Source organism: Amyelois transitella, chromosome 18, assembly GCF_032362555.1.
Source record: "Amyelois transitella isolate CPQ chromosome 18, ilAmyTran1.1, whole genome shotgun sequence".
Classification (NCBI taxonomy): Eukaryota; Metazoa; Arthropoda; class Insecta; order Lepidoptera; family Pyralidae; genus Amyelois; species Amyelois transitella.
The window spans coordinates 856,695-884,666 of NC_083521.1; the positions used below are offsets into that span (position 1 = coordinate 856,695).

General features: G+C 39.5%; 1 protein-coding gene across 1 annotated transcript; it reads left to right on the forward strand.

Moving 5' to 3' along the window:
* Positions 1-112: 112 nt before the first annotated feature.
* Positions 113-27,960, forward strand: LOC106137867 (5'-3' exoribonuclease 2 homolog). The gene is made up of 17 exons (XM_013338799.2): positions 113-337; positions 962-1,201; positions 2,657-2,886; positions 3,303-3,409; positions 3,770-3,928; positions 4,365-4,441; positions 5,076-5,306; positions 5,685-5,879; positions 6,561-6,650; positions 7,140-7,303; positions 8,035-8,203; positions 8,712-8,801; positions 9,696-9,852; positions 15,791-15,986; positions 16,933-17,129; positions 18,146-18,256; positions 26,312-27,960. Exons 1-17 carry the CDS (start codon positions 263-265, stop codon positions 26,680-26,682), a joined length of 2,859 nt encoding a protein of 952 aa, XP_013194253.2. The 5' UTR covers positions 113-262; the 3' UTR covers positions 26,683-27,960.
* Positions 27,961-27,972: the final 12 nt, after the last annotated feature.

Sequence of the window (27,972 nt, forward strand, 5' to 3'; positions counted from 1 at the left end):
GATTTTAGCCGCCATTTTAGATTCTTTCTATAACGAGTCATCATACTTGCATAGCCTTAGATTAGGACACGTCAACGAATATGCGTCATCTTGTCATTGTCTTTGTTTGTCTTGTCAATTGCTATCTTTACTTACACACAGTCAGTCTTGTTTGAGTCTTTTATTTGTAACTTACAATGGCACTTGCGTTGATTTGTTTGTGTTGATCATAAGTGGTATTATTTTAGTGCAGTGAGTTCTGGGATCTGGGAATCTCATCAAGATGGGAGTTCCAGCATTTTTCCGTTGGCTCAGTCGAAAATATCCGAGTGTGATCGTGGAATGTAATGAACAGAGAGTAAGTGAATATAACCTCAAAGTATTGCATGACGGTATTATTTCTATTTCAATGTTTTGTGGCCCTGGCTTCTCCTGGCATAAGTCCCGGTTGCATCCTCACGACTCTGGAGAGGAGCCCGGTGTATGCCTTTGACCATGGATTCTGAATTGGGTGAGTCAGGTTTCTACACGAAGCTACTCCCGTCTTACCTCCGCAACATTTACAGGGTAACCTAACCCGTATTGGTTATACATTCACGTGGTTACACAGCATGTCTGATTGATCAGGTTTACTTACAATATTTTCCCTCACCGTTAGAGCGTTGGTTACTTTTCAAGCTAATGTACATAACTTCTAAAATATTCACTGGTACATGGTCAAAGGTGAGATTAGAACCTGTGCCTTTTTGCGCCATACACCTTTTATTCAGGCACCTTAGCAATTTGACCACTGACATGCTCTATTTCAATAATATTGCTATAACAAGTACGAAAAGAGAGGCCATCTTGTTGTTATACTTGTTATAGCAATATAATTCTTACTCCTCTTATTCTTTGCTGTCTACCTATTAAAATACCACCACATGTATTGTTTTTTTCGCCACACCCATGGAATTGTAAGTATATTATGAATTCTTTTCAGCCGACAGATGTAGACGGCCAGCTTGTCTACGCGGATTCATCTCTACCCAACCCCAATGGAGTGGAATTTGACAATTTATACCTGGACATGAACGGGATCATCCATCCGTGCACGCATCCGGAAGACAAGCCTCCACCGAAGGATGAGGATGAGATGATGGTTGCCATCTTTGAGTGCATCGACAGACTGTTCCGTATCGTCAGGCCTCGTAAGCTGTTGTATATGGCTATTGATGGTGTTGTGAGTATTCATTCTTGTTATTGATTTATATTATACTAACTGCACCGGCAGCTTCGTTCCCTTTGCTTCGCATATGCTGTTCCAGGTTACAAAATTTCTCATGTATATACAATATCATTAAAAATAGATCCAGTAGTTTTGAATAAAAGAGTAACAAACAAACATCCTAACTTTTGCATTTATTAAATTAGTTGTTTTTGCTGATCATGCAATAGGTCTGGCGCCTATAAGCATATTTATTGTAGGTGATTTTGACACGTAAAGTGCTCTCTCATCGGGGTCATTTCTATGTAACATGGACAGTATTATTCCTATTGTTGGTTGTCAAGATCTTGAATTATGCGTCTTTTCAGTCTTGAGTATCAGCGACTGTTAGTTGAACAGTTGATTAGGATTACATTTAAGTTTTGTTTAATAGTTTTAAAGGAGACGGTGAATCTTTTTATTATATTAGAAGGACTATTATAGCTAATGATAATAATGTTCATGAAGAAATCAATTACCTAATGAACACCAAACTCTGCTCATTAGCTAAGTGCCAATAAGATCAAGTCATTAGTCAGGGAATTAATAAGGAGATTATGTTGATGATTAATTTGGTAATTACGATGTAAATTACAACTATTACAAGATTGTTGGAAAGTTGGGCAATTAAGATACCAGGGTTTACATTCGACTATAGAAGAATGAGTGGAAAAGTAGACAACATCTTTCCACAATACCTGCATACTTCTTTCACTTCATCCACATTTATAACTATCTTAATGCAATCTTGTTGGTTTCGGGTAGTCTTGACCTTTTGCTAAAACGTCTCCCAATTTAATCAAAGCACATGTTAGGCCTTCTCACTCCGCCAGTCCCATTCAGAATCCATTGTTTTGTGAACTTTCTTAATTTATCCTCTCGACATGACCAAATCCTCTGAGTGTGCCCATTTCTATTCCTGTTACTTAATCTTCTTTCACAGCACATTTCCTTATCACTTTGTTAAATTTTACATGGATCATACTTCTAACGGCTCTCATTTCCACTGCATTTATTCTACTATCGTGCTTCTTCTGCCACACCAAATTTTCACTCTCATACTTAAGAGTTGGCACACCAATGCCCTAACCACTCATTCACCGTGAGCCTTTTTGGACAATTTCTGACTACTTGTATAGGCATGCAATGCTCCATTCACCATGTTCCCCGCATTCACTCTTCAATATCACTATCACACTTTCCATCTGCTATAACCTTGATCCATGATATACAAACTCTTTCATTAATTCCACTTTTTCTCCTCTGACCAAAAAATAACATGCTGCAATATTTTCCATCCTTTTCAAAAACCATTGTTTTTGTTTTACTTATATAAACTTTCATTAGTAGTTTAATTGATATAGACATTATACAAATAAAGAAAGCTTTTATATCATAAAACACCTGAATTTTAACCCAACTTTATTACAGGCACCTCGTGCGAAGATGAACCAACAGCGCTCCAGACGATTCCGTGCCTCTAAGGAAACCCAGGAGAAAATTGAGGAGATTGCCAGGATCCGCTCGGAACTAGAAACAAAAGGGGCGTACTTGCCCCCTGAAAGGCCAAAAGAGGCCCATTTTGACTCTAATTGCATCACGCCAGGCACACCCTTCATGGATCGGCTAAGCAAATGCTTGCATTATTATATACATGACAGGTTTGTGAATTATTCAACATATTTATATGCTGCCTTATTGGATTGAAAGTTGGATGGAAGGCTTATAAACGCGGGATTCTTCTTGTAAGTGATGTACTGTCACTATTTGTATTTCAATTTTGTAATTAAGCTGAATGTGGCCTTTCAGTCTTCTCAAGACTGTTGGCTCTGTCTACACGGCAAGGGATATAGACGTCATTTTATAGTATGTATATAATACTGGAATTGTAACATAATAACTTTGTCTAGGTTGACTAAGGAACTTGCCTTAATTTTTTTTATCTCTTAGAGTTCCCTTACAATATCAATGCAAAGGGAAAGTACTTCTGTTTCTCAATTATTCAGATATCATCTACAAGCATACTATTATTAAATTCAATCCAAAGATAACCCACTGAAAATGTGTTTTTTTACAGATTAAATAATGATCCAGGCTGGAAAGGCATCAAGGTGATTTTATCTGATGCTAATGTACCTGGTGAAGGGGAACACAAGATAATGGACTACATTCGTAGGCAAAGAGGTAAAATTTATTGTTTCTTTTTTTTAAATAAAGGATTTTTTGTGGACAGTGTTGTTATCAATCATGGGTGCTTCCCAGTGGCAGCCGCCCTTTTCAGTATCTCGCTTAATTTATGTTGAGTTGTACCTCTTAAAGAATTTTGAATAGTTGGAATTGACTAGTTCTATAGTGTCTACAATGGAATCCACTGACACAAACTGTTAAATTATGAAGTTAAAAACCAATTTAGTCTTAGAATGTTTTTATTTTTCACACGATTAATCATTAAGTCAAAGATCAAATGTTTCTTTATTTAAAGTTTTCCATGTCAAACCTTATGTAATATAACATTATCTAATAAGCTTTGTTTTCTATTCACAGCTCAACCTGACCACGATCCTAATACCCAGCACGTGCTTTGCGGCGCTGACGCCGATCTCATCATGTTAGGGCTGGCGACGCACGAGCCCAACTTCACTATCATTCGCGAGGAATTCAAGCCAAACAAGCCCAGGCCTTGCGACGTTTGTGGACAACTGGGTAAGTACTATTCAATTGAAGTAAAAAAAAAAACTTTATTGCATATCATACAGTTCATCAGTTGAATTACAGTTACTGCTTATACGTAGGTCAATACGAACACAGTTGAGCATCGCAATTAAAAGAAAAACACATCAACAAAGGTCCTAGATGGCATCCTTGTGGAACTCCGACAATAAAAGATAACTGATGACAAAAAAATAACTTTCTACTGTTACGGATTTTATTTGGTTCGCCTATTTGGAACAGTTTTTGTCTTATTATACTAAGTTAGATAGTCCAAATGGTGGAATTTTCAACTATATTCTGATTTACTTTGTCGAACACCTTGTTTAAATCTGTGGTGTATAAAAACAAATTGTATTGCATTGTTTTTATATTTTTCACAATCTAAAAAAATTAAGGGGAAACACTAAATTTATTTTTTTCTTAACAGGTCACGAAATGAAGGAATGCACTGGAACGTCACCAGATGCTGCGTTAGTTCGCTCCGACCCAGCTTTTGGGAACCAGGTACAAACCCTTGTTCTGTATTTCGATTTTTTTTTTAAACTTTGCAAACCCTGATTTCAGCCAGCATGTACTTTCATTGTACACATAAATGCGTCACATTCGCAAGTGTAAAAAGAAATTTAAAAAAATTCTGATTTTGTAATTTTATGTTGATTTTAGTATTGGACACAAAATCCTACAGATTTGTTATTTGACTAAGCAATGCCTTACCACTTCATACCTTTACCATGGGTGTCGTAAAAGGCGATCCTGTAAGTAAAAACATCCATAACACTGTATTATTAAAATAGTACAAATAAACCGGCACCAACACAAATAAGAGTAGGACCACTCCATCTCTTTCCCATGGATGTCGTAAAAGGCGACTAAGGGTAAGGCTTATAAACTTGGGATTCCTCTTCTTAGGCGATGGATTACCAACCTGTCACTATCTGAATCTCAATTTCATCATAAAGCCATACAGCTAAACATGGTCTCGCAGTCTTTTCACGACTGTTGGTTCCGTCTGCCCCACAAGGGATATAGACGTGACTATATGTATGTATGTAATGCCAACCACATGGTGATACTTTTAAAAATAATAAATTTATCTTCATGTCACAAGTTTTACGTCATTTCAAACTTTCGTACACAGGACAGCTTCATATTCGTCCGCTTGAGCGTACTGCGCGAGTATCTGGAGAGAGAGCTGCAGATGCCCAACCTGCCGTTCCCCTACGACTTCGAGCGCGCCCTGGACGACTGGGTGTTCATGTGCTTCTTCGTGGGCAACGACTTCCTGCCGCACCTGCCCAGCTTGGAGATAAGGGAGGGGGCTGTAGATAGGCTGGTCAACTTGTACAAGAAGTGCGTCTACAGGACTAAGGTAATTGATAATACTTCTTTTTTTTCATCATTTATTTTATACTTGTTACATACATACATATAGTCACGTCTATATCCTTTGCGGAGTAGACAGAGCCAACAGTCTTGAAAAGACTGATGGGTCACATTCAGTTGTCACTTGTTCACTATTTTTTTTTATCAATTTAACATCCGTAATTTTTGTAATTTGAAGTCCGTTGAAAATGCTGCAGTGTAGTTTGTTCCGCCATTTCTTACTTACTTACTTTTTTTATTTATTTATTCAATACAATTCTTCTACTCTCACTGTATACACTCACATATGACGACTTTATCCCACGGACCCATAATCCAATATCGAAGGTCATGTTCATCAATTAATTATCTGACTTGTTCCCAGGGCTGGATCACAGACTCCGGCGACGTGAACCTGGACCGCGTGCAGGTCATCATGACGGAGCTGGGGCACGTCGAGGACGAGATCTTCAAGAGGAGGCACACCAACGAGCTGAACTTCAAGGCCAGGGATCGTGCGAAGAAGAGGCAGCAGAAAGTCAATTTTGGTCTTCTGGAAAAGACGCAATTTGCACCCGTGGTGAGTGAAAATACATACATACATACATACATATGGTCACGTCTATATCCCTTGCGGGGTAGACAGAGCCAACAGTGTTGAAAAGACTGAATGGCCATGTTCAGCTATTAACGGCTCAATGATAAAATTGAGATTCAAATAGTGACAGGTTGCTAACCTAACGCCTAAAAAAGAATCCCAAGTTTGTAAGCCTATCCCTTAGTCGCCTTTTACGACATCCATGGGAAAGAGATGGAGTGGTCCTATTTTTTTTTTGTATTGGTGCCGGGAACCACACGGCACGTGAAAATGGTGTCTGGTATCATAGTCTGGTATTAACAACATAAAACATACATAGCATATAATCTCTCTATGAAACAGTGATTCCATTGTATAGAGTACTAGCTGTGCCCGCGGCTTCGTCCGCGTGGAAAAGTTATTTTGGGCATCATTGAAGCCCTCAAGGATGAATAATTTTCCCCCTTTTTTTCCCATTTTCCATTATTTCTTCGCGCCTAATAGTTGCAGCGTGATGTTATTCACACCCTAAAGCCTTCCTCGATAAATGGTCTATTCAACACAGAATTTTTCAATTTGAACCAGTAGTTCTTGAGATTAGCGCGTTCAAACAAAAAAACAAACTCTTCAGCTTTATAATATTAATATAGATTTTGAAATACTTAATCATATTTTTGTTCCCAGCCTATTGGTCAAAGCGGGTCTCGTGGCGTTGAGAATGCGCGCCAGGAAGCAGCCAATATTCGTCTCGCCGGCATGCAAGCCGTCGCTGAGGTAAGTCAATCAGTCAGTCAGAATATGCAATGAATACACATACATGTAATCACGTCTATATCCCGGGGTAGACAAGGCCAACAGTTTTGTAGAGACTGATAGGCGTTTGGCTTAGTGGTAGAATTGAGATTTAAAAGTGACAGATAGCTAGCTTAATCGCCTAAAAGAAGAATCACAAGTTTATAAGCCTATCCCTTAGTCGCCTCTTACGGCATCCATGGAAACGTTTTTAGTTAAACTGGTTTGCAAACTGTCACTATTTGAATCTCCATTCCATCATTAAGCCAAACAGCTGAATGTGGCCTATCAGTCATTTCAAAACTGTTAACTCTGTCTTACCCGCAAAGGAAATAAATAGTATGTATGTACTAAATTTACGCAGGCGAAGCTGCCGGTATAAAGCTGTAAATTAATTAAAAATGGAAATATCCCATATAAAAAAAAATTGAATTTTAATGTAACGGTTGACATGAATTTTTTTTTTTCCAGCAAGAACAATCTCAGAACAGAGGCCGCAAGAGGTCAGCACAAGAGGCGGAGTTGGACGACGACGACGACGACAAGCACGACGAGGTGCGGCTGTGGGAGGAGGGCTTCAAGGAGAGGTACTACGAGAGCAAGTTCGAGGTGGCCAGAGACAATCTAGAGTTCAGGTGAGAAACATTGTTTTGATCATAGACTATATTCAAATGACATAAGGTGAGAAACATTGTTTTGATCATAGACTATACTAAAATTACATAAGGTGAGAAACATTGTTTTGATCATAGACTATATTCAAATTACATAAGGTGAGAAACATTGTTTTTTTTTATAATAGAATATACTAAAATTATGTACATGTACGTCTATGTCCCTTGCGGGGTAGACAGACGGTCTTCAAAAGACTGTAAGGATTCGTTCAGTGATATGGCTTTATGATGGAATTGAGATTCAAATAGTGACAGGTTGCTAGCCCATAGCCTACATGAAGCATCCTAAGTTAGTTAAGTCTATCCCTTAGACGACTTTTACTACATCCATGAGATAGAGATGGAGTGGTCCTATTCTTAAGTTTTCCTATATGTTACAAATATACAGCAATACATTGATTTTTTTCAATTTTTCATTAATGTGGATATCCATATGTATCCTATAAATACAAATAAATATATACAGGACATATTACACAGATTGAGTTAGCCTCGTAGTAAGTTCAAAACTTGTGTCGCAAGATACTAACTCAACGTTACTATATTTTATAATTAATACTCATATACATCACATCCAAGACCAACAAGAAAAAGATAAATTCCTCATCACGCCCCGGCCGGGATTCGAACCCGGCGCCACCGGTGTCGCAGACAGTACAGCACAGTAACTAACAGCGACCGTCGCCCCCCAGATACCGCGTGGCGCTCCAGTACGTGCGCGGGCTGTGCTGGGTGCTCCGCTACTACTACCAGGGCTGCGCCAGCTGGAAGTGGTACTTCCCGTATCACTACGCGCCCTTCGCATCGGATTTCGTCAACATTTGCGGCCTTTCGACCAAGTTCGAGAAGGGAACTCAGCCTGTGAGTATTTACTATTTCATTGTGCACGCATATAGGCACGTCTTTATCACTTGCGGGATAGGCGCAGTCTTGAAAAGACCATGTTCAGATTTGTGATGGAATTGAGATTCAAATAGGGACAGGTTGCCGGCACATGGCCTAAAAGAAGAATCTTAAGATTTTAGTCCACGTTCAGCTGTTTGGGTTAATGGATGTCGTAAAAGGCGATAAAGGGATATGCTTATAAACTTGGGATTCTTTCACGCGATGGGCTAGCAACTAGTCACTATTTGAAATCAAAACTTTTATTCGTTATTATAGGAGACACTTCATATCACTTAATAGTTGTCATATCTTTTGGTTTCACAACATTGGTTGACGTCAAATAAATCACTTAAAATTAAGATTTCTGCCGCTTCCATAGCGTCAGCATTTAGCCAAAAAATGTACACACACTATGTTTCTTCTTTGCTACGTAAGCTATCATAAAACTGCGTTTATAATTAAATTAATTTATGTTTCTTTGCAGTTCCGTCCCCTGGAGCAGCTGATGGGCGTGTTCCCCGCGGCCAGCTCGCAGCACGTGCCCAAACCCTGGGCTAAGCTCATGAGCGATCCTGTGAGTAAAAACATCCATAACCCTATATAATTATAATAGTACAAATAATAATTTTTGAGATCATTGAAACATCATGTCGTCTTTGACAATTTTAATCAAAATACGATAATTTGGAATTAATAGCGAGATATATATCTTGGCAATTAATAATTTATAAGAGTACTTAAAAAAAAATTTTTGTGGTATAAAAATTTGGTCAAACAGATTTTTGCGATTGCTAAGTAGTATGGCAATAACTACTTTAGTCGTTTCACAGTCTTTCAATGGAGTAAAATAACAGACAGAACTTTTGTTTTCATATTATTTAAGACATAGACGTAGTAAAAAAGGCGGACGGTGTTTTACTATATGGCAAAATGAAGCAACAATTGTATGTCGGCCCACTGTATACATACATGTCTCACGCACACACTATCGACAATAGTGTGACAGCCGGCCGATATTATGTTATAGATTATCTCACGAAATGGCAAGTTTTATGTCATTCCGTACTGCGTACAATGGCGCTATTACGATGCTTCACTTGACACTTTGACGGCCTCGGTGGCGCAGCGGTAAGTACGCTTGTCTGTGACACGGGAGGTCCCGGGTTCGAATCCCGTTCAGGGCATGATGAGAAAAGAACTTTTTCTGATTGGCCTGGGTCTTGGATGTTTATCTATATAAGTATTTATTATAAAATATAGTATCGTTGAGTTAGTATCACGTAACACAAGTCTCGCACTTACTTCGAAGCTAACTCAATCAGTGTTATTTGTCCCGTATATATTTATTTATTCACGTACTGCGTACAGTGGCGCCATTACGATGCTTCACTTTTTTATTATCAAGCCACACTTTGTCTGTTTTTTTTCTATGTCTATATGAGTTAAAATGATAATTTCTCCCCTCCAGTTCTCCCCCATCATCGACTTCTACCCGACGGACTTCAAGATCGACCTGAACGGCAAGAAGTTCGCGTGGCAGGGGGTCGCGTTGCTCCCCTTCGTGGATGAAACCAGGCTGTTCAAGGCGTTGGAGCCTTATTATAGTGACCTCACGCAGGCAGAGAGTGAGTTAAACTTCTTTATATATTTCTTCTTCTATAAATAGCATCACGGATTTTAACTGGGCACTGGATGCGCAGAATGGCACAGGTTCAGTTCCCATCTCGGCCATGTACCAATGACTATTTTCAAGATATGTGTAACGGTCGTATGATTGGATACACAAACGTGTGCGCAGCGAACGCGATCTCGGCTCTACTGGCGCGCGAGTCACGGAGGAGACGCTTAGTCGTCCGGAGAGACGCGCGGGATACGAGGTACCGCTCAGCCGGGCTCGGTTGCCTAGCAACGCGGCCGCGATAACTACCTAACTACTTGCGCGCTCGCTACATCCTCCCCCTCTATCCCAAAATTGGCGACCTCGCGTTTGGGATAGGAACTTTACGCGGTCGACCGCGTGTGCGCTTTTCCCTTAAAGGAGGTTGGATGGTGCCAACAAATGGAGTGAGAAGTGATGCGTGGTATTTACCTAAGAGTTTGCCATCATTGATACCTTCCAACTCGTATGTAGTAGCACTCACTATTTTCCTAATCTTATATGGACCATCCCTTCTTGGTATAAACTTTGATGTCTGACCCTTGTCAGTATCATTAAGACCTTGAGTCTTCAAAAGCACCAGGTCTCCGACCTGATAATCAGGTGCTTCGCGGCGATGTTCGTCAGCGTATTTCTTTTGCACAATTTGGTTTCTCTCATGTACATCTCTTGCATTTGAGAGGGTTTCAGCCATTTTCTTAAGATAAGGAGTGATAGTAGGGACAATATTGTCGGTTTCTAATATCGCGCGCATGTCGTTAACAGCATCAGCTGGTGCACGAAGCTCCCTGCCGAAGGTAAGAAAAGCCGGTGAAAAACCTGTGCTAGACGTAATTGCCGAGTTCATAGCAAACCTGATAGATGCTAAGTGCAAGTCCCAGGTGTCGTGATCTTGACCGACGAGAATCGCAAGTTGTGGTTTAAGATCCCTATTCTTACGCTCAATCGGGTTCGACTCCGGGTGGTACAGTGGTGTTAGAACTTGATCTATACCCATTATGTAGCAAGTTTGTTGCATAATTTCACTAATAAATTGGACGCCATTATCACTAATTAGACGTCGAGGCACACCGAACCTTAAAAAAATCTCGTTCATAAGAATTTTGGCGCATTCGAGACTAGTTGCGTTTTCTAGAGGAAATAGTTCTACCCATCGCGAACAAACGTCTTCAACGATCAGTATCCATCGGTTACGTTGAGCGGTAACGGGTAAGGGGCCAAACAGGTCAACTGACAATACCTCGAAGCGTCTAGACATTGCAGGTGTTTGCAGAAGGCCGGTGGGTTTTCTATTGTCAGCCTTATACCTCTGACATGATATACATTTTTTAATGTAATCAGCTACATATTTCCGCATGTTCGGCCAGTAAAAGCGGGTTCGTAAACGAGCTAACGTGCGTTCCATTCCAAAGTGACCTGCTGTGGGCGCATCATGAAAATCAGCCAACACTTTGGGTCGCTCGTGGCTCGGCACAACAAGGCATGCTTCGTCGCCTTCATCGCCTTCTGGGCCATAGCGGTATAGGATACCGTCTGATGTGATGTATCCTCTGTCCGTCCAGGATCTTCCTTTAAATGGGTCCTCACATTCCATGTCTTCCAGTATTTTGCGAATTTCCGGATCTTTCATCTGGTTCTCCCTTATATCACTAGCTTTTCGAGCTGGGACATCCACTGTTGCCAGGCATACATCACATTGGACGTTATCGGCACATACTGGCCGCGACAACGTGTCAGCGATGACGTTGGCTCGTCCAGGAGTATATTCGATTTTTAAATTATACTCTTGGAGGGTTAAAGCCCATCTGGCTAAACGTCCACTTGGAGACTTCAGGCTCATCAGCCAACGCAGAGGCTGATGGTCGGACTTGACGATGATTTCAGATCCTTCGATATATCCGCGGAATTTGCCTACAGCCCATACGACTGCCAAGGCCTCGCGCTCAGTAGTTGTATAGTTTCGTTCAGCATCGGTTAGAAGGCGGCTTGCGTACTCTATGGGGCGTTCCTCAAATCCCTCCCCCTGCATTAGAGCCGCTCCTAGACAGTATCCACTGCTGTCAGTCCGAAGAATAAATGGTTTCGACTCATCCGCTTGACGTAATATAGGCGCAGACACAAGTAATTCCTTAATGTGGTCAAATGCAGCCTGTTGCTCCGACTCCCATCGCCATGCACTTCCTTTTTTCAATAAGAAGGTTAGGGGTTTGGCTATGTTAGCATAGTCGGGAATAAAACGACGAAACCAACTAGAAGTTTGAAGAAAACATTTCAAATGCTTAATGTTTTGTGGGATATTCATATTGGTTATAGCTGCAGTTTTGTCAGGATCAACATGTATTCCTCCTGGAACGATAACATGACCCAGAAATTTTACAGAGTCTCTCGCAAAACGACTTTTTTCGCGGTTGACAAGAAGGTTGAACATTTTGAGCCTTTCAAAGACTATCTGCAGGTCAGCTAAGTGCTTTTCCAAGGAACCCTCTGACAAAACCAGCAAATCATCCAAATATGCAATAAGTGTAACGCCAGGTAAGTTTGACTTGAATCGGTCCATCAAACGTTGGAATGTGGCACCGGAATTTCGAAGACCCATCGGCATACGCTTGAAACGAAAGGTTCCTAGAGGCGTCGTAAACGCGGACTTGTCACGGTCATCTGGATGAAGGTTAACCTGAAAAAATCCGGATCTGAGGTCGAGTGTACTCATGTACTTCGTCGATTTGGCGGCGTGAAGTACATCTTCGATCCTCGGTAATGGATACCGGTCAGGTTCAGTGACAGCGTTTAATTTGCGATAGTCTACACAAAACCTGAAACTTCCGTCCTTCTTTGGAACTAATACAACATTTGATGCCCATGCTGATTCACATTCTTCAATTATATCTGCACGTAACAACTTATCTAATTCCTCCCTGAGTGCTTTCTTACGTATTTCTGACATACGGTAAGGAGGAGAAGCAATGGGTTCCTGGGACTCATTCACCTTGATGCGGTGCGTAGCAAAGTCCGTGGCAGGACCCTCAGATTTAAATTGGTCTGCCTTGCTTTTGATGAAATCGCTCAGCCTAATTCTTTCTTCTGAAGTTAGCTGGTTTCCCTCGTCGGCAAGTAAAAACGCTCCGTTCAAATTATTGACTTCAGCAACTGAAGCGCGACCGGTGAGGAAATAGGATTTAACAAAATCAAAAGTTTGTTCAGGCTTATCCCGAAAATACCACACATCATGTGGAATATCCAAAATAATATTGGCTTTTTTAACGAATTTACGACCTAATAACGTTTTGGTTGAAGCCCCTGGCAAAACAAGCATATCTTCAACGATTATCTTACGACCTCCAATAGTGACATTCACGTCGGCGGTAAGTAATCTCTTTTGACTATGCGTACCATCGGCTAATCTTATTGTCCGCTCTGTGTCTAAAAATTGGACACCTTGTTCTACTAATATGGAGTACAGCTTGGTGCTAGCTATGGAGTGAGTTGCGCCGGTATCAATGATGGCCACCCCTTCGCGGCCCGAAACATCAATAGATACGGTAGGAAGTGAAGTCGCATCGATATTAGTAAATTTGTCGCAAGTGTCAGATTTTTTCATATTACCACTGTGTACATTACATGAATCGCGTGTATAATTACAGTAATTTTGCTCCGAGTATTCGATAAAATGTTCCTGTAGATTTATAATATCATTTGTAATACAGTTTTTAAAATTCGAATTTTCGTTGGAAGCATCCTGTATATCGCGAAAATAATTGTTTGTACGGTGTTCAGAACACCGAATTTTGTCTTCCTGAACACTTGTGACATTTTCACTTACGACACCCTGTATATCCGAACGCTCATCAAAAACACACTGTATATCAAAATTATCGGAAAAAATATTTTCGATGTCGTGATTATTTAGAAAAATGATATCCTCATTTGAATCACGATGACATGTGCGATAATTCGAGTTGCATGACATATTGTTAGAAGATAGTTTACAAGACAATGTATTGAAATCAGCTGATTGAGAACCAGCTGCGTTTGTATGCGAACTCGAACATGTCTTGCATCTCGATTTTATAACTCCCTGTTGGCCACATCCATAACACCTTAAGGTACTAGAATTATGCAAATCTGACTTACCGATGTTCTCGCCTTTACCTTGCAGATTTCGGCAATTTTCGACCGTATGCCCGTACACTTTACAATAAGCGCATCGCACCCGGGTGCGTTTCGATTGCAGATTCGAGTTATTCGTGACTACTGAACCGGTAGTAGGGGACGAACTCGTAGTTAGGTTTTTATCATTCGCGGGTTTGTTTACATTTTTTACCGTAGAAGACGGAGATATAAGGGACAATTTATTGGTCTCCGCGATCGCGTCCTCCGTGGCTCGCACTTTTTCTACAAAAATGTCCATCGAAGTAATAGTATCGCGTGACAGTCTTTTTCGTATCCGCCTATGTAATAACCCGTACACCATGTCTATCTGCATTGCATCCGGCACTTTGTACGGCAGCTTCACTATGAGGGCACGTAATCGTGATATAAATCCGTCGGCACGTTCACTTTCAGATTGTTCAGTACGAAAAACTTCGCGGAAGATTTTGTACGGCGGCAACTGAGTGCCGTACATAGCTCGCAGCCGCGCGACGGCCTCTGCCCATGTCGTGACGTTGTCCTTGACGCTGCGCCAGAAGAGAGCCGCGTCGTCCTCCAACAGCATACTCAGGCCTCGCAGCGCGTGCTGGTCGCTCACATCCGCGCATTCTTTGTAAACTTCCACGGCATCCAAAAAAGCTTCCAGCTTCTCGGCGTCGCGTGACTTCCCGTTAAACCGCGCAGTGCACTTAGTGAAGTTTCCCGGCGGGGCGGCGACCACGGCAGGGGCTGTTGAGCTTCTCTGAACCGAAGTCGTCGAGGGAGTCGACGTCCTGAAATCGCCGGTGGGATCAGCACGTGGGAAAGATCGAAGCGTTTCGATGATCGTTTTATTTGTTTCCTCCTGCATTCGCTGCGTTTGCAAAATCATTTCCATCATTGTTGACATCACTTGTTCCGTGCTGTGGGCCCCAACAGCCGCGGAAGGAGCAGGCGCGGAAAGCTGCGGGCCGGCGAAGGTCATCGTCTCGTTCCCGGATCCGCCGCCGTCGCTGGCTGTGGCAGCATCTTCTTCTTCACTTTCACAGTAACGGTTACGACGAGTGTTATATTTAGGAGGCATTGTTCACTTTTTGGCTAGCTTTTAAGTTTAAAGAGCAAGGGGTTCGTATTTTTGAAAAAAAAATTTTTGCCGCAAGTTGGCGCCAGTGTAACGGTCGTATGATTGGATACACAAACGTGTGCGCAGCGAACGCGATCTCGGCTCTACTGGCGCGCGAGTCACGGAGGAGACGCTTAGTCGTCCGGAGAGACGCGCGGGATACGAGGTACCGCTCAGCCGGGCTCGGTTGCCTAGCAACGCGGCCGCGATAACTACCTAACTACTTGCGCGCTCGCTACATATGTATATTAGTTTGAATACTAACGAAGTTGACGTTGTTGAAGAAAATGCTGCAGTGCAGTTTGTTACCGCTTCTTCTGCACTGACGACTTGGAAGCGGCATTAAACTTAGTTTTAATTATTTTTTATTTGACGTCAACCAATGTTGTGTAACCAAACGTTTGACAATTATTAAGAGATATATAGTATCCTATAGTAATGAATAAAAATTTTGAATTTTTGAATTTGGCGACTAAGGGATAGGCTTGGGATTCTTCTTTTAGGTGATGGGCTAGCGACCTGTCACTATTTGAATCTCAATTCTATCATTAAGCCAAAAAAGCTGAACGTGGCCATTTAGTCTTCAAGACTGTTGGCTCTGTCATATGTATGTATGTAGGTAGGTATACTAAAAATATATATATTTTTTTTATAGTACAACGCAACATCCGCGGCAACGACCGTCTCTACGTGTCCACGGGCAACAAGAGCTACGAGTACCTGCTGGGGCTGTACCAGGAGGCCGGCAGCAAGCTGGGCAGGCTGCTGGCCAGCGGGCAGAAGTACCCGTTCCGCTGCGAGGGCGTCCGCGGTGACGTCATGCTGAGCGGGGACCATGTCGGCATTGGAGGGTTAGTGTGATGTGTTTTATTGGGTTAAATGTGGTCGGTGGAGTTGAGGGTTGAGTTTAGATGTGATTTTTTTTTTTTTTTTTTTTTGTTGTTTTGGTGGTGCGTTTGGTTTGAAATATATTGTATGTTTGTAAACTCTTTATTGCACAAAAAAAAAAAAACAAATTACGAAACAGTTATTGGATTTAGAGGAATATGTTTTAAAATGGCGGACTTATTCCAATTATAAAATTGAAATTCTCAGAATGAGTTAGCCTTGAAGTAAGTTGACTTGTGTTACGAGATACTAACTCAACGATACTATATTTCATAATAATTACTTATATAGATAAATAGCCAAGACCCAGGGCCAATCGGAGAAAGTTCGTTTCTCATCATGCCTTGGCCAGGATTCGAACCTGGAACTTGGGACCCCACACCCCAACCTGGTTGATAGTAAATTGGCTTGAAAGAAAATTGTCTGGTCAGAGTTGAATCACACTGCCCCTAAAAGATTAACTTGGTCTCGACTTACATTATACATTATTCTTCACCTGTACAAAGTACTTTGAATATTCCAATAGAATAGACTTACGGGTGCCGCATGGATCCCGGCACCAATAAAAAAAAAGAATAGGACAACTCCATCCTTTTCCCATGGATGTCGTAAAAGGCGACTTAGCTTATAAACTTGGCATTCTTCTTTTAGACGATTGGCTAGCAAACTGTCACTATTTGAATCTCAATTTTATCATTAAACCAAACTGAACTGAACGTGGCCTACCAGTCTTGCCAAAACTGATGGCTCTGTCTAACACGCGAGGCGTGATTATATGCATGCATGCATGCATGCATACTTACAGGAAGTTGTGGAGTTACCATGTATTGCAGCCCCTCAGGAATGTTCAAGATAACACATGTTGACTATTTTTATACTATGTTCTATAACCTTACCGATCTTCCACAGACAGCTGGCGTCTCCCGTGATCGGCCTGCCCCCAGTGCTGGGCAACCACGTGGTGTGCGTGAGGTTCCAGGACCCGCAGTACCCAGAGGACTTCATATTCCCCGCCAGGAGGCTCAAGGCCGCCGTGGAAGCGCCTAGGGTTCTCAAACCAGGGAACTTGTCGCACGAAGAGAACAGGAATTGGAGGCCTCAGATCGGTATGTGAACTTATAAGCGCTTATATATACATACATACATATGGTCTCGTGTATATCCCTTGTGGGGTAGACAGAGCCAACAGTCTTGAAAAGACTGATAGGCCACGCACAGCTATTTGGCTTAATGATAGAATTGAGATTCAAATAGTATATATACAATACAAATTATCTTTAAGGCCCATTAAAAATACATATATAGTAGAAACATACATTATGAATATGTTGAGCAAAGGCGGACTTACCCATTTTTACCGATTTACCGGAAAGCATTTTGAGGAAACCTGCACATTCAGGCAACTGGATCAAATACGGGTAAGGTTTACCTGCAAAGGTTGTGGAGGTCAGATGGGAGTCGCTTCGTGTAAAAACCTGACTCATCCAATCTAGGATCCATAGTCAAATGCAAACCCCAGGCTCCTCTCTAGAAAGGTGAGGATGCAACTAGGACTATAGTCAGGAGGAAGGAAGATATGTATAGGTACCTGTAATACTTAATTATTCGTCCACGATTTAGATTTAAGAGATCTATATTTGTATATTGACATCCGATGAAAATGCTGCAGTGTAGTTTGTTCCGCCGCTTCTTCTACACATGCGCTTTGGAAGCGGTGTGTAGTTATAATTAGATTTAAGTTATGTGACGTCAATAAGTGATATCTTGTATCAAATTTCGAAGATAACATACATACATACATATAATCACGTCTACATCCCTCACGGGGTAGACAGAGCCAACAGTCCCGAAAAGACTTAATGACCACGTTCAGCTGCTCGGCTTGATGATGGAATTGAGATTCAAATAGTGACAAATTGCTAGCCCATCGTCTAAAAAAAGGATCGCAATTTTATAAGCCTATCCTTTATTCGCCTTTTACGACATCCATGGGAACGAGATGGAGTGGTGCTATTCTTCTTTTTTTATTGGTGCCGGGAACCACACGGCACAGGAAGGTAGATATGTATGTCCTATTACAGGTATACACAATACTTAACATGATATTTTGTCGTAACTACAGGCATGGCGCGGTCTCACACCGTAGCGTCGTTGGAGATGGCTGGCCATCGGATGCTGGGGCACGCTATCCCGAGGGAGAGGGCCTATGGCAACGTGCCGCCGCCTCAACACGGTGAGTTAGTTAGTTAGTTAGTTGCAAAAAATTAAAATTTTACCTTAAAAACAAAATAAACTATTAACACAAGCAATACAAAATAGTTTTATACTGACGTTGATGTTAACACTGTGGACAAATCTCTGTGGTTTTAATCAGTGTTCTTATTTATGTACTGGATATATTAAATTTTTATATATAGGTAGTAGTTTTAGTATTGATGAGTTTTTCACAGGGTAAGCTACATAGACTCGTACATACATACATATGGTCACGTCTATATCCATTGTGGGGTAGACAGAGCCATCAGTCTTGAAAAGACTTATAGGCCACGCTCAGCTATTTGGAATTGAGATTCAAATAGTGACAGGTTGCTAGCCCATCGCCTAAAAAAAGAATCCCGAGAGTTTGTAAGCCTATCCCTTAGTCGCCTTTAACGACATCCATGGGAAAGAGATGGAGTGGTCCTATTCTCTTTTGTACTGGTGCTGGGAACCACACGGCATGTAGACTCGTCTTGACAACAATTTTACATGAAAATGTTTTTGGTGGGATTACTTCATTCTACTAAATGTTAAACGTTCTAAATAGAATAGCATAGATTCGGTTTTTTTTTTCATTCTTTGTATTGTAGGCCATTTCAAGTGAAAGAAATTCTGAAAAAAAGAAAACGCTATACGTCGCGTCGATTTCAGATGCCTCTACAAAAAATCTATGCCCAGCAAAAATAACTGTCAAACTTACTTTTTAACCTTTAAACTCGTTAGCGTTTTAATTTTGGTATAGTATTTTTAAGCAGCTATCTAAGCGATATCAAATTCAAATTCAAAATTTTTATTCATTATTATAGGATACTTCATATCGCTTAATAATTGTCAAAATGTATGGTTTAACAACATTGGTTGACGTCAAATAAATTACTTAAAACTAAGTTTACTGCCGCTTCCAAGGCGTCAGTGCAGAAGAAGCGGTAACAAACTGCACTGCAGCATTTTCTTCAACAACGTCAACCTCACATCAATTAGAATATAACCCAATGTCTTTTTAAAACTGCTTGTTTTGTCTTACGATCCTACTATCCTACTACTGTTATAAAGGCGAAAGTTTGTATGGATGTATGGATGTTTGTTACTCTTTCACGCAAAAACTACTGAACCGATTACCATGAAATTTGGTATGTAGGTAGCTGAAGACCCAGAATAACACATAGGCTACTTTTTATCCCAGAGTTCCCGCGGGATTGATAGGGTTTCCATGCGGACGAAGTCGCGGGCGGCCTCTAGTCTTTAATAAATTCGGTGCGTGGGGCGCGTGGTCACGTGACCCAATTAAGGCGAGCGCACGGCGCGAATACAAGCGGGATTAATTTTTAATAAACACATAGGTTGACGGCTATTAGCACCGAGTTGTGTTTGCTAGTCGTTCTCTCGTTATGGTGCGTAAATAAACATGTCACTCCATGTTTCATATAGGTTTAGGGTCATTACAATTTATTTAACCCGAAAAGTCAGTTGGCGTTTTTAAATAATATAACTAATTGACTTAATTTTTTTTTTTTAATTTTTGTTATAACTTTCTCTATCTTAGGTGCAATGCCACGCGTATTTTTCGATAATGATCACGGCTTTAAATGTACATTTGTTTGACATGAATAAATGTTTTATTATAAATTGGTAATGCAGGTCCATTTGATTTATTTTGTTGAATAACCTTTGGAACCAAAAACTCATCCATATACAAAAAGTCGTGTAATTTTGAAGACTATATAATACACTAGCAATTAAAACCTTATCCGGTTTATCAGGACATGATTATCTATAAAAGGCGAACTAATTTATTACAATACATAACATTTAAAGCTATTACTGTCACAAAAGCACGTCTTAATACTGGCCATTATACGTCAAGACATTGAGCCTCGAGAAAAACAAAATTATAGCCAATAGCCGCCGTGAAAGGAATCCATTATTCCAAATTCGAAATTCAAATTGGCCTATCGTCCCGCGAGGCATTGACGTGTAATAGCGCGCGAAAGCAAACAGGAAGTGCGAAGGGACGCCATTGTCCGTGCCAGTGTCGCCAACTACGAAAATAATAATTATCGAGGGCTGCCGTCACAATGGGGCGATTTTTTTTAAATAACGGGTCGATCGGCTGAAGTGCTTCCTATTATCCGGCGGAGAGGATTACGGCTACAATGTCGGAAGCTTTTTTATTGATTTTTTTTTAAAACCCTTAACCAGGTGGTGTCGGAGGTGACTTAATGCGTATTTTATTTACTTTTTTAGAGTTTAATCCGATAAAGATAGCAAGTAATCTCTTTTTGCAAAAGAACTTCCTAAAAAAACGTTTCCTTGAGAGCCTTCGTAATAAATACAAATTTTCTTTTTCTTTTAACAGACTACCAATTTTTTACTGTTTGTTAATATAAGAATAAGTAGCAATAATAAAACACAAGTCACTTTGACGTGACTTCCAATTAATTTCTATTTATTATTTCGTTCCAATCAAAAAAGCAAATGCAGAGTGCGTATTCTAAAGTTCCTAATACAAGGGAAAATGGTTTAATATCGCTTATTTTTAGGCTGTTGTTTTTTAAATTAGGAAAGGGTCGCCACGTGACTCGATTATTTGAACGCCCCCAAACTATTTTTTTTAATTGAATACGCTTATTTGCATTTGTTATTGACGTTAATGCCAGCATAGGTATATGAGGGCGGTAGATTACAATACTACACATTATTTTAAAAAAATTGGTGATAGATTTTAGTTAATTCATACATACATACATACATAAAATCACGCCTCTTTCCCGTTCTTCTTTCTCTTTCTTTCCTCTTTTAGTTAATTCATTAACAAATAATATACTCGTATATAAGTTTATAATAATATTTTTTTTTTCAAATCATTCCGATGAATGGTGAGGTCAAGAATGCCCTAAAGAGACGAGTTTTCATTAAAATGTGTATTAATGTTGATGAAGCAAAAGTAGTTGTATATCTCGATAGATAGATAAACTGTTTATTGCACAATAAGACCAAAATATACAAAAGAGACAGATGTTAGTTACTAAGACGGACTTATCGCTAATGCAATATCTTCCAGTCAACCTTTGGGCGGAAGGAAACCAAGCAGATTATATATACACCAATAAATAATACATATAAATTAGTTGTTAGGTATGTAAGGGATTGTGTCCATTGAAAAGATGTAGTCACTGCCTACCCCAGCGGGGAAAAGGCGCGACTACATGTAAGTATGGTTCCCGGCACCAATAGAAAAAAGAATAGGTCCACTCCAACTCTTTCCCATGGATGTCGTTTAAGGCGACTAAGGGATAGGCTTATAAACTTGAGATTCTTATTTTAGGCGACGGGCTAGCAACCTGTCGCTTTATATGAATTTCAATCTTAATTCTATCAGTAAGCCAAACAGCTAAACGTGGCCTATCAGTATTTTCAAGACTTTGGCTCTGTCTACCCTGCAATATAGACGTGATTATATGTATGTATGTATGTACATTTTAGGGATGTTTAAAGGATATTTAAAAATTATATAGTATGAATTATACTATTTAATTTTTAAACAATGCTTTTGTTACATTGTCTTGCACTCTTACGTGTACTTACATATAATAAGTGCATCCCGGTTCCGCTCGGTATCAAGAGAAGATGAAAAAATAAAAGCCTCGCCACACGGCGCTACACTTGACATTCGCAAGGAGCGACTAGCGGACAGAACGATTTCTACAAGCTTAGAGCCATAGAGAATTTGAATAATTACATTTATCATGTACCGACACATTAATGGTGTACTGCAAAAAATTCTATTACAATTTAGGCAACTGTTTATTTTAAGCTATGTGGTTCAATACAAAAAAAAAGAGTAGGACCACTCCATCTCGTTCCCATGGATGTCGTAAAAGGCGACTAAGGGATAGGCTTATAAACTTGGGATTCTTCTTTAAGGCGATGGGCTAGCAACTATCCCTATTTGAATCTCAATTCTCAAGCCGAAAAGCTGAATGTGGCTTATCAGTCTTTTTAAGACTGTTGGCTCTGTCTACCAGCATGTGTGTGTTTATTTTACTTTAGTGTAAGATATATTTGTGTGATGCTAATAAACTTTCATTCGTTCATTCAAATATAGTAAAACTGTAGGATAATTATTTTTTTTCCAAGCTCAAATAAAATTACGAGCACAGCTATAAACTCTCGGGACAAAAATACAAATGTTCATTTGACAAAAGTATTTTGCGCTTGCTTTTATAAGTTTTTCTGAATTTATTTTATTAGCTGTTATTTATTTCTCAACAGTTTAATATAATTTGTATTCTTAGTTGCACCCTCAGCCGTTATGCTTTGAAGCTCGGGCTCTAGCTCTACTTTCCAGTGATTTTCACTTCACCTTAACCTCACTTTCTCATTCTTTCATCTTTTATTTCTCTAAAATACTAACAAGTAGTAGTCGATGTTGTTCCTTCGTTCTGTCTTAAAACTTTATATTTGCTAACTCCATTATTTTCCTCGCTCGTTGTACGATTCCGTAATAATTAGAGGCAACGCCGGCGGCGCGTGTTCAAGGGCCTGAAATGTCGGAAGGCGGAAAAGTTACGAAGTCCCAGCGTTTGGGTACCGTGGGGGTCACGCCGCATCACCCGCGGTCGCTCGCTGATTAGTGTTTGTAGTGTGAGGCCGAGTCAATGCCGTGTGCATCCATGCAGTCCATCTCTTTCCCATGGATGTTATATAAGACTAGCTGTGCCCGCGACTTCGTCCGCGTGGAATAGTTATTTTTGGGCATCATTGAAGCCCTCAAGGATTTTTCACACTTTCCACTATTTCTTCGCTTCTAAAAGTTGCAGCGTGATGTTATTTAGCCTAAAGCCTTCTTCGATAAATGGTCTATTCAACACAAAAATAATTGGTCAATTCGAACGAGTAGTTCCTGAGATTAGCGCGTTCAAACAAACAAACTCTTCAGCTTTATAATATTAGTTTAGATTAGTAATCGTTTTTAGAAAATCCTTACTACAGAAAAACAGCGTACAAAATAAGAAATTAGCGAGACGGAACCCTCCTGAATGTAATTTAGTTTTTTTTTTGACAATGATGTCTTAGCGGCGCAGGTATTATTGCCGGAGGACATGTTACGACCTCGCAGCATCCCTCTTGTCGTGATAAAAATACAGAAAATGTCGCTGAATAATTTCCTCTTTTGAACAGCCGTGTTTCGTGTAACTTGCTTGCCGCGTCTTAGTAATCGGATGGCGAAATTTTTTTCACATTTTTATCACATTACAAATTTTAATAATTGCATTAAAAATGTAAGCACACAACATGTTAAATCTAAAGATAATGAAACTAAAGGTACGAAAAACTTAATAAATTCAATGCTCAGTAACTCTTAGAAAGCTATCTAAAATATTATTAACTGTCGCCATTTTCTCTATTCATTTTACTCAACTACAATACTGTTCTAATAAATATTAACTGCTTTTCAACTTATTTATAACCTCCGTTTAAAAATCTCCGTTTCTGAATGGCGTTACATATATAAGCCAGCCACATACTAGACGCGCATATAATTTTGGCGCCCAACGTGGTACTCCATTGCTCTTATTTGCAACTCTTTCACGCGGTGAATGTGTCGCTCGGCGCCATTAGATGCCTATTATGTCTGTCGGGTTAGCTCGCCGCCTCGATTCTTTATTTTTACCTCTGCACCAAATGAATGGAGCGATGTGTTGTGGCGTTTCTGAGCCTTAATGACAAATTCCGCGTTCGTTAAGGAAAGGTTCCAACGTTGGTTCTCTTGTTATGCTCGTTCCTGTTTATACACGGTGATATAAAGATAATTGACAATCTATCTGTTATTTATGATTGAAATTGGTGTAAGGCTAATACAATCTAAAACAAAATTTGTTTTTAACAAGTGATCCACCGTATATTTATAGTCAGGTGTAAAAATTATTTAATTTTTTTTAAATTATAGATAGATTTGTTTATTACCAATTTACTTAAACCTTTTTTATCCTTACCTAACTGTAAATGCATTTTTTCTTAAATTTAATGCCGGGAATGAAGTACTGGGTGATAGTCTTAGTTCACGCAAAAAAATAACAAAGAGAAAAGATTTTTGTATGTTTGTAACGAATAAACTTAAAAACTTACGGACTGATTATAAAGAATTTTGGCACAGATACAGAATAGACTTTCGTGCGTAACATACAATAAGTTTTCCGGAATTTCCCACGGGAGTGAATCCCGCGCATCAGCTAGTTTAGCATAAAATGTGATAAGCCCTACACTGCCGTTACAACGTGGGGCGCCAACCAAACAATAGATGCTAATGGCGACGCCTCGTTATCCTCGCGTAGGTACTTAGCGCTTGTAATTATTTATGTGCTAGGTTTTACCCGCAGTTTTGCCTGGTAGGGATGTTTTGCATTTCATAGACCACATCTCCGTCTCCGTAGAACTAATAATACCATTAATTTGCTTTTGCGTCCAAAAAACGGAATATCCTATTATTATTTTCCAAGAAACTACATTCTGAAATTCAGTTTCTGAATATGTCCCATAGATTCGGCTGTAATCACGTTTTTTTGTCAATCAATTTATTTCGTTTTATACATTTAATTGTTTGACGAAGTGTTGAAGAAAGCAAAACGTTAAACATCATTCGCAAAATCAGTATAGGATAATTATATTATATCTTCTTATATATAAAATTCTCGTGTCACAATGTTTGTCTCCTTACTCCTCCGAAACGGGTTTACCGATTTTACCCAAATTTTGTATGCATATTCAGTAGGTCTGAAAATCGGCTAACATCTATTTTTCATAGCCCTTAGTTACTTAAAAATAATTTATATGGCAAAACAACGTTTGTCGGGACAGCTAGAATCATCTATAATGCCACGCGACAGTTAAAATGTAGATGTATAAGAATTACGAGTTGTATCTAAAAAAAAGGTGGCTCTTTCGAGGGCTCAGAACGTAATTCTCAAAATCCTCCAGTCAACACGGCTGAACCGCGAGTCGAGTGGCTTCGATGGCTTGTCGCGAATCCTTTACGCCTAAACTTTGATGTTGATGTACCGAAGAGATTATAGCAACCCTTATACATACATATGGTCACGTCTACATCCCTTGCGGGGTAGACAGAGCCAACAGTGTTGAAAAGACTGACTGAATGCCCACGTTCAGCTATTTTGCTTTATGATAGAATTGAGATGAGATTCAAATAGTGATAGGTTGTTAACCCATCGTTGAAAAGAATCCCAAGTTTGTAAGCCTATCCCTTAGTCGCCTTTTACGACACCCATAGGGAAAGAGATGGAGTGGTCCTATTCTATTTTGTATTGGTGCCGGGAACCACACGGCACTCAGCTCACTCAACCCTTATAGATTGTAATTTGTAGCTGCACTCTCACGTTGTTCTAATGACCTCAGTTGCCTTGTGTTAAGTCACGCGGAGGTCCCGAGTTTGAATACTGGTCGGGCAAAATGAAAAATGTTCTTTTTCACATTGAAAGGTTTATTTTATAATTAATTTATAGTCGGGTACATTGGTTTTCGTGTATCTATGAGCCGGATATCTTAACTGCTCTGTTAACTCCATTATTTTACCATAGATAAAATTAAAAAAATAATACATGCCACGGAGTTTGACGCAAGATATTATATATAGAGAGATGATGTTTGACTCCCCGAATCAAAGGCGCCCCTGGTTCTAACTCAATCAATTACTGCGATCAACATTCTTGTAGTCATATTCGTATGGTTTACTTTAAATAGCTTGGGGATGCAATTATTTTTATTGTTGAATATACTAGCGATGTTTCCCAACGGGATAGCGGGCTACAGCAGACCAATAAGAATTAATTTGTACACAATTTTTGTGTAAATGTATAAATATATAAAACAATGTCTTGTCCTGCTGGGAAATCTCATATTCCGTTTCGTCTAACTATTCAATTTAGCAACTAAATAGTTGCTTGGTTAAAACAATATATTATGCTAAACTTAATTGTAAAAAAATATTAACAGTATTTTTCTCTTGTTACAGGCCGGTCGCATTCGTTCGGACCCCAGAGGAGCGGCTACACCCCCTATCAGACGCAAGGCCCCAACCAAAACCAGTCGCAAGGTTTCCAAAACTTCAACCGTTCCGGTTACGGCAACCAAGGCAGATTCGGCAACCAAGATAGGTATGGTAACCAGGATAGGTACGGAAACCAGAACAGGTACAACCAGAACCAGAACCAAAACCAAGGTTACGGTTACCAGAACAGAGGGCAAAATGGTTACCAGTCAGGTCATGGTGGCCAGGGTTACTCGAGCCAGTCAAATCAACGACACGGCAGCCAAGGGTACAATTCCCAGGGGCAGAGAAGCAGGTTCCACGGCAATTCTGGTAACCAAGGAGGCTGGCGTTGATAGAAGATAAATTATATTTTTTAGGTTAAATTGGAAAATTCCAAAAAATATGCAATGTGTTTGGACACTCGTCCAAAGAATACAAATTTTGCACTGAAATAGATATGCCAGATGAGACGATATGAAGTAGCTATGATGATGAAAGATGAATTGTGACTTAAGTATAAATTAAGAATGAAAAATTATACACGAGAAGTGGCATTGATAGAAAGGCTATTTTCTTGTCAATTCTTTAAACTAACTATAGTATTTTTTATTATTCTTGTATATATTTTTTCCGAATGAAAAATGTTTTGATTTTTATCAAATACCCGCCTAAAAGAGCAAAAATAATGAAACATTTATGTAAAAATTCAACAATTGTTTTTAAAGTCGATCTTATTAACTTAGTTATAAAGACTGTTCTACACTACCACTAGATTTTGTTAGTTGACAAAGATGTAAATTAATAAATAAATGACAAATTCATGATAAAATCTTAATGACATAATAATAAGTTTCACAATCGAAGGAGCAACATAATTTTTGCACCATCACTTAAGGACTGTATGAAGTGTAGTTGAAATATTAATATGAATTCGCGTAGGTTACAGCACTCGGCATATAAGTTGACCTTAGAATTTCACACTTCCGAGATGAGAAGTAGCAATTTTCGATATATAAAAAAAAATTGTTCCGTGCAATAACCATAGAGTTTTGGTTCAACTTACGTGCCGGGCCACTTTAAATGCTGTTCTGTCTGTACATATAAAGTACGCTTTTTTTTAAACCGTTTACATCACCTAAATACTGTGTAGGTGTTTAATTTTTATATTTAATAATTAATTTGTTTATGAATATTGTGTAAATTGTTTTGTCAAATAATCTAACGTGGATTTAAAGCTTTTTTGAAATATGTATTGTGAACATATTACAGTTGTCATTGGTCAAATGATGTGTTTGATTTTGATTGTAAAGTACACTGATAAAAGGCGCGTGTCACACAGACAGCCGAAAATTGTTTTGTATGTATATAATACAATGTTTTTTTTTCGAGTTGTAAGCAAAATATGCTGTACACTATGAATTCTAGAAATTGTTCTCTTAAAGTTTGTGAACAATAAACATCAATTGAATATTTTTTTTGTAATTACTGAAACGTATTAGTTTTAGATAAATATATTACGGCTGCTGTGTGACTAGCGCCTAATCTTTCCTTGATTGGACATAGAATTATTTGTAAAATATGATTTATGAATGTAAAAATAAAAAACACAAACAGCATTGCTGGTGCCATTACATTTTTGTTTG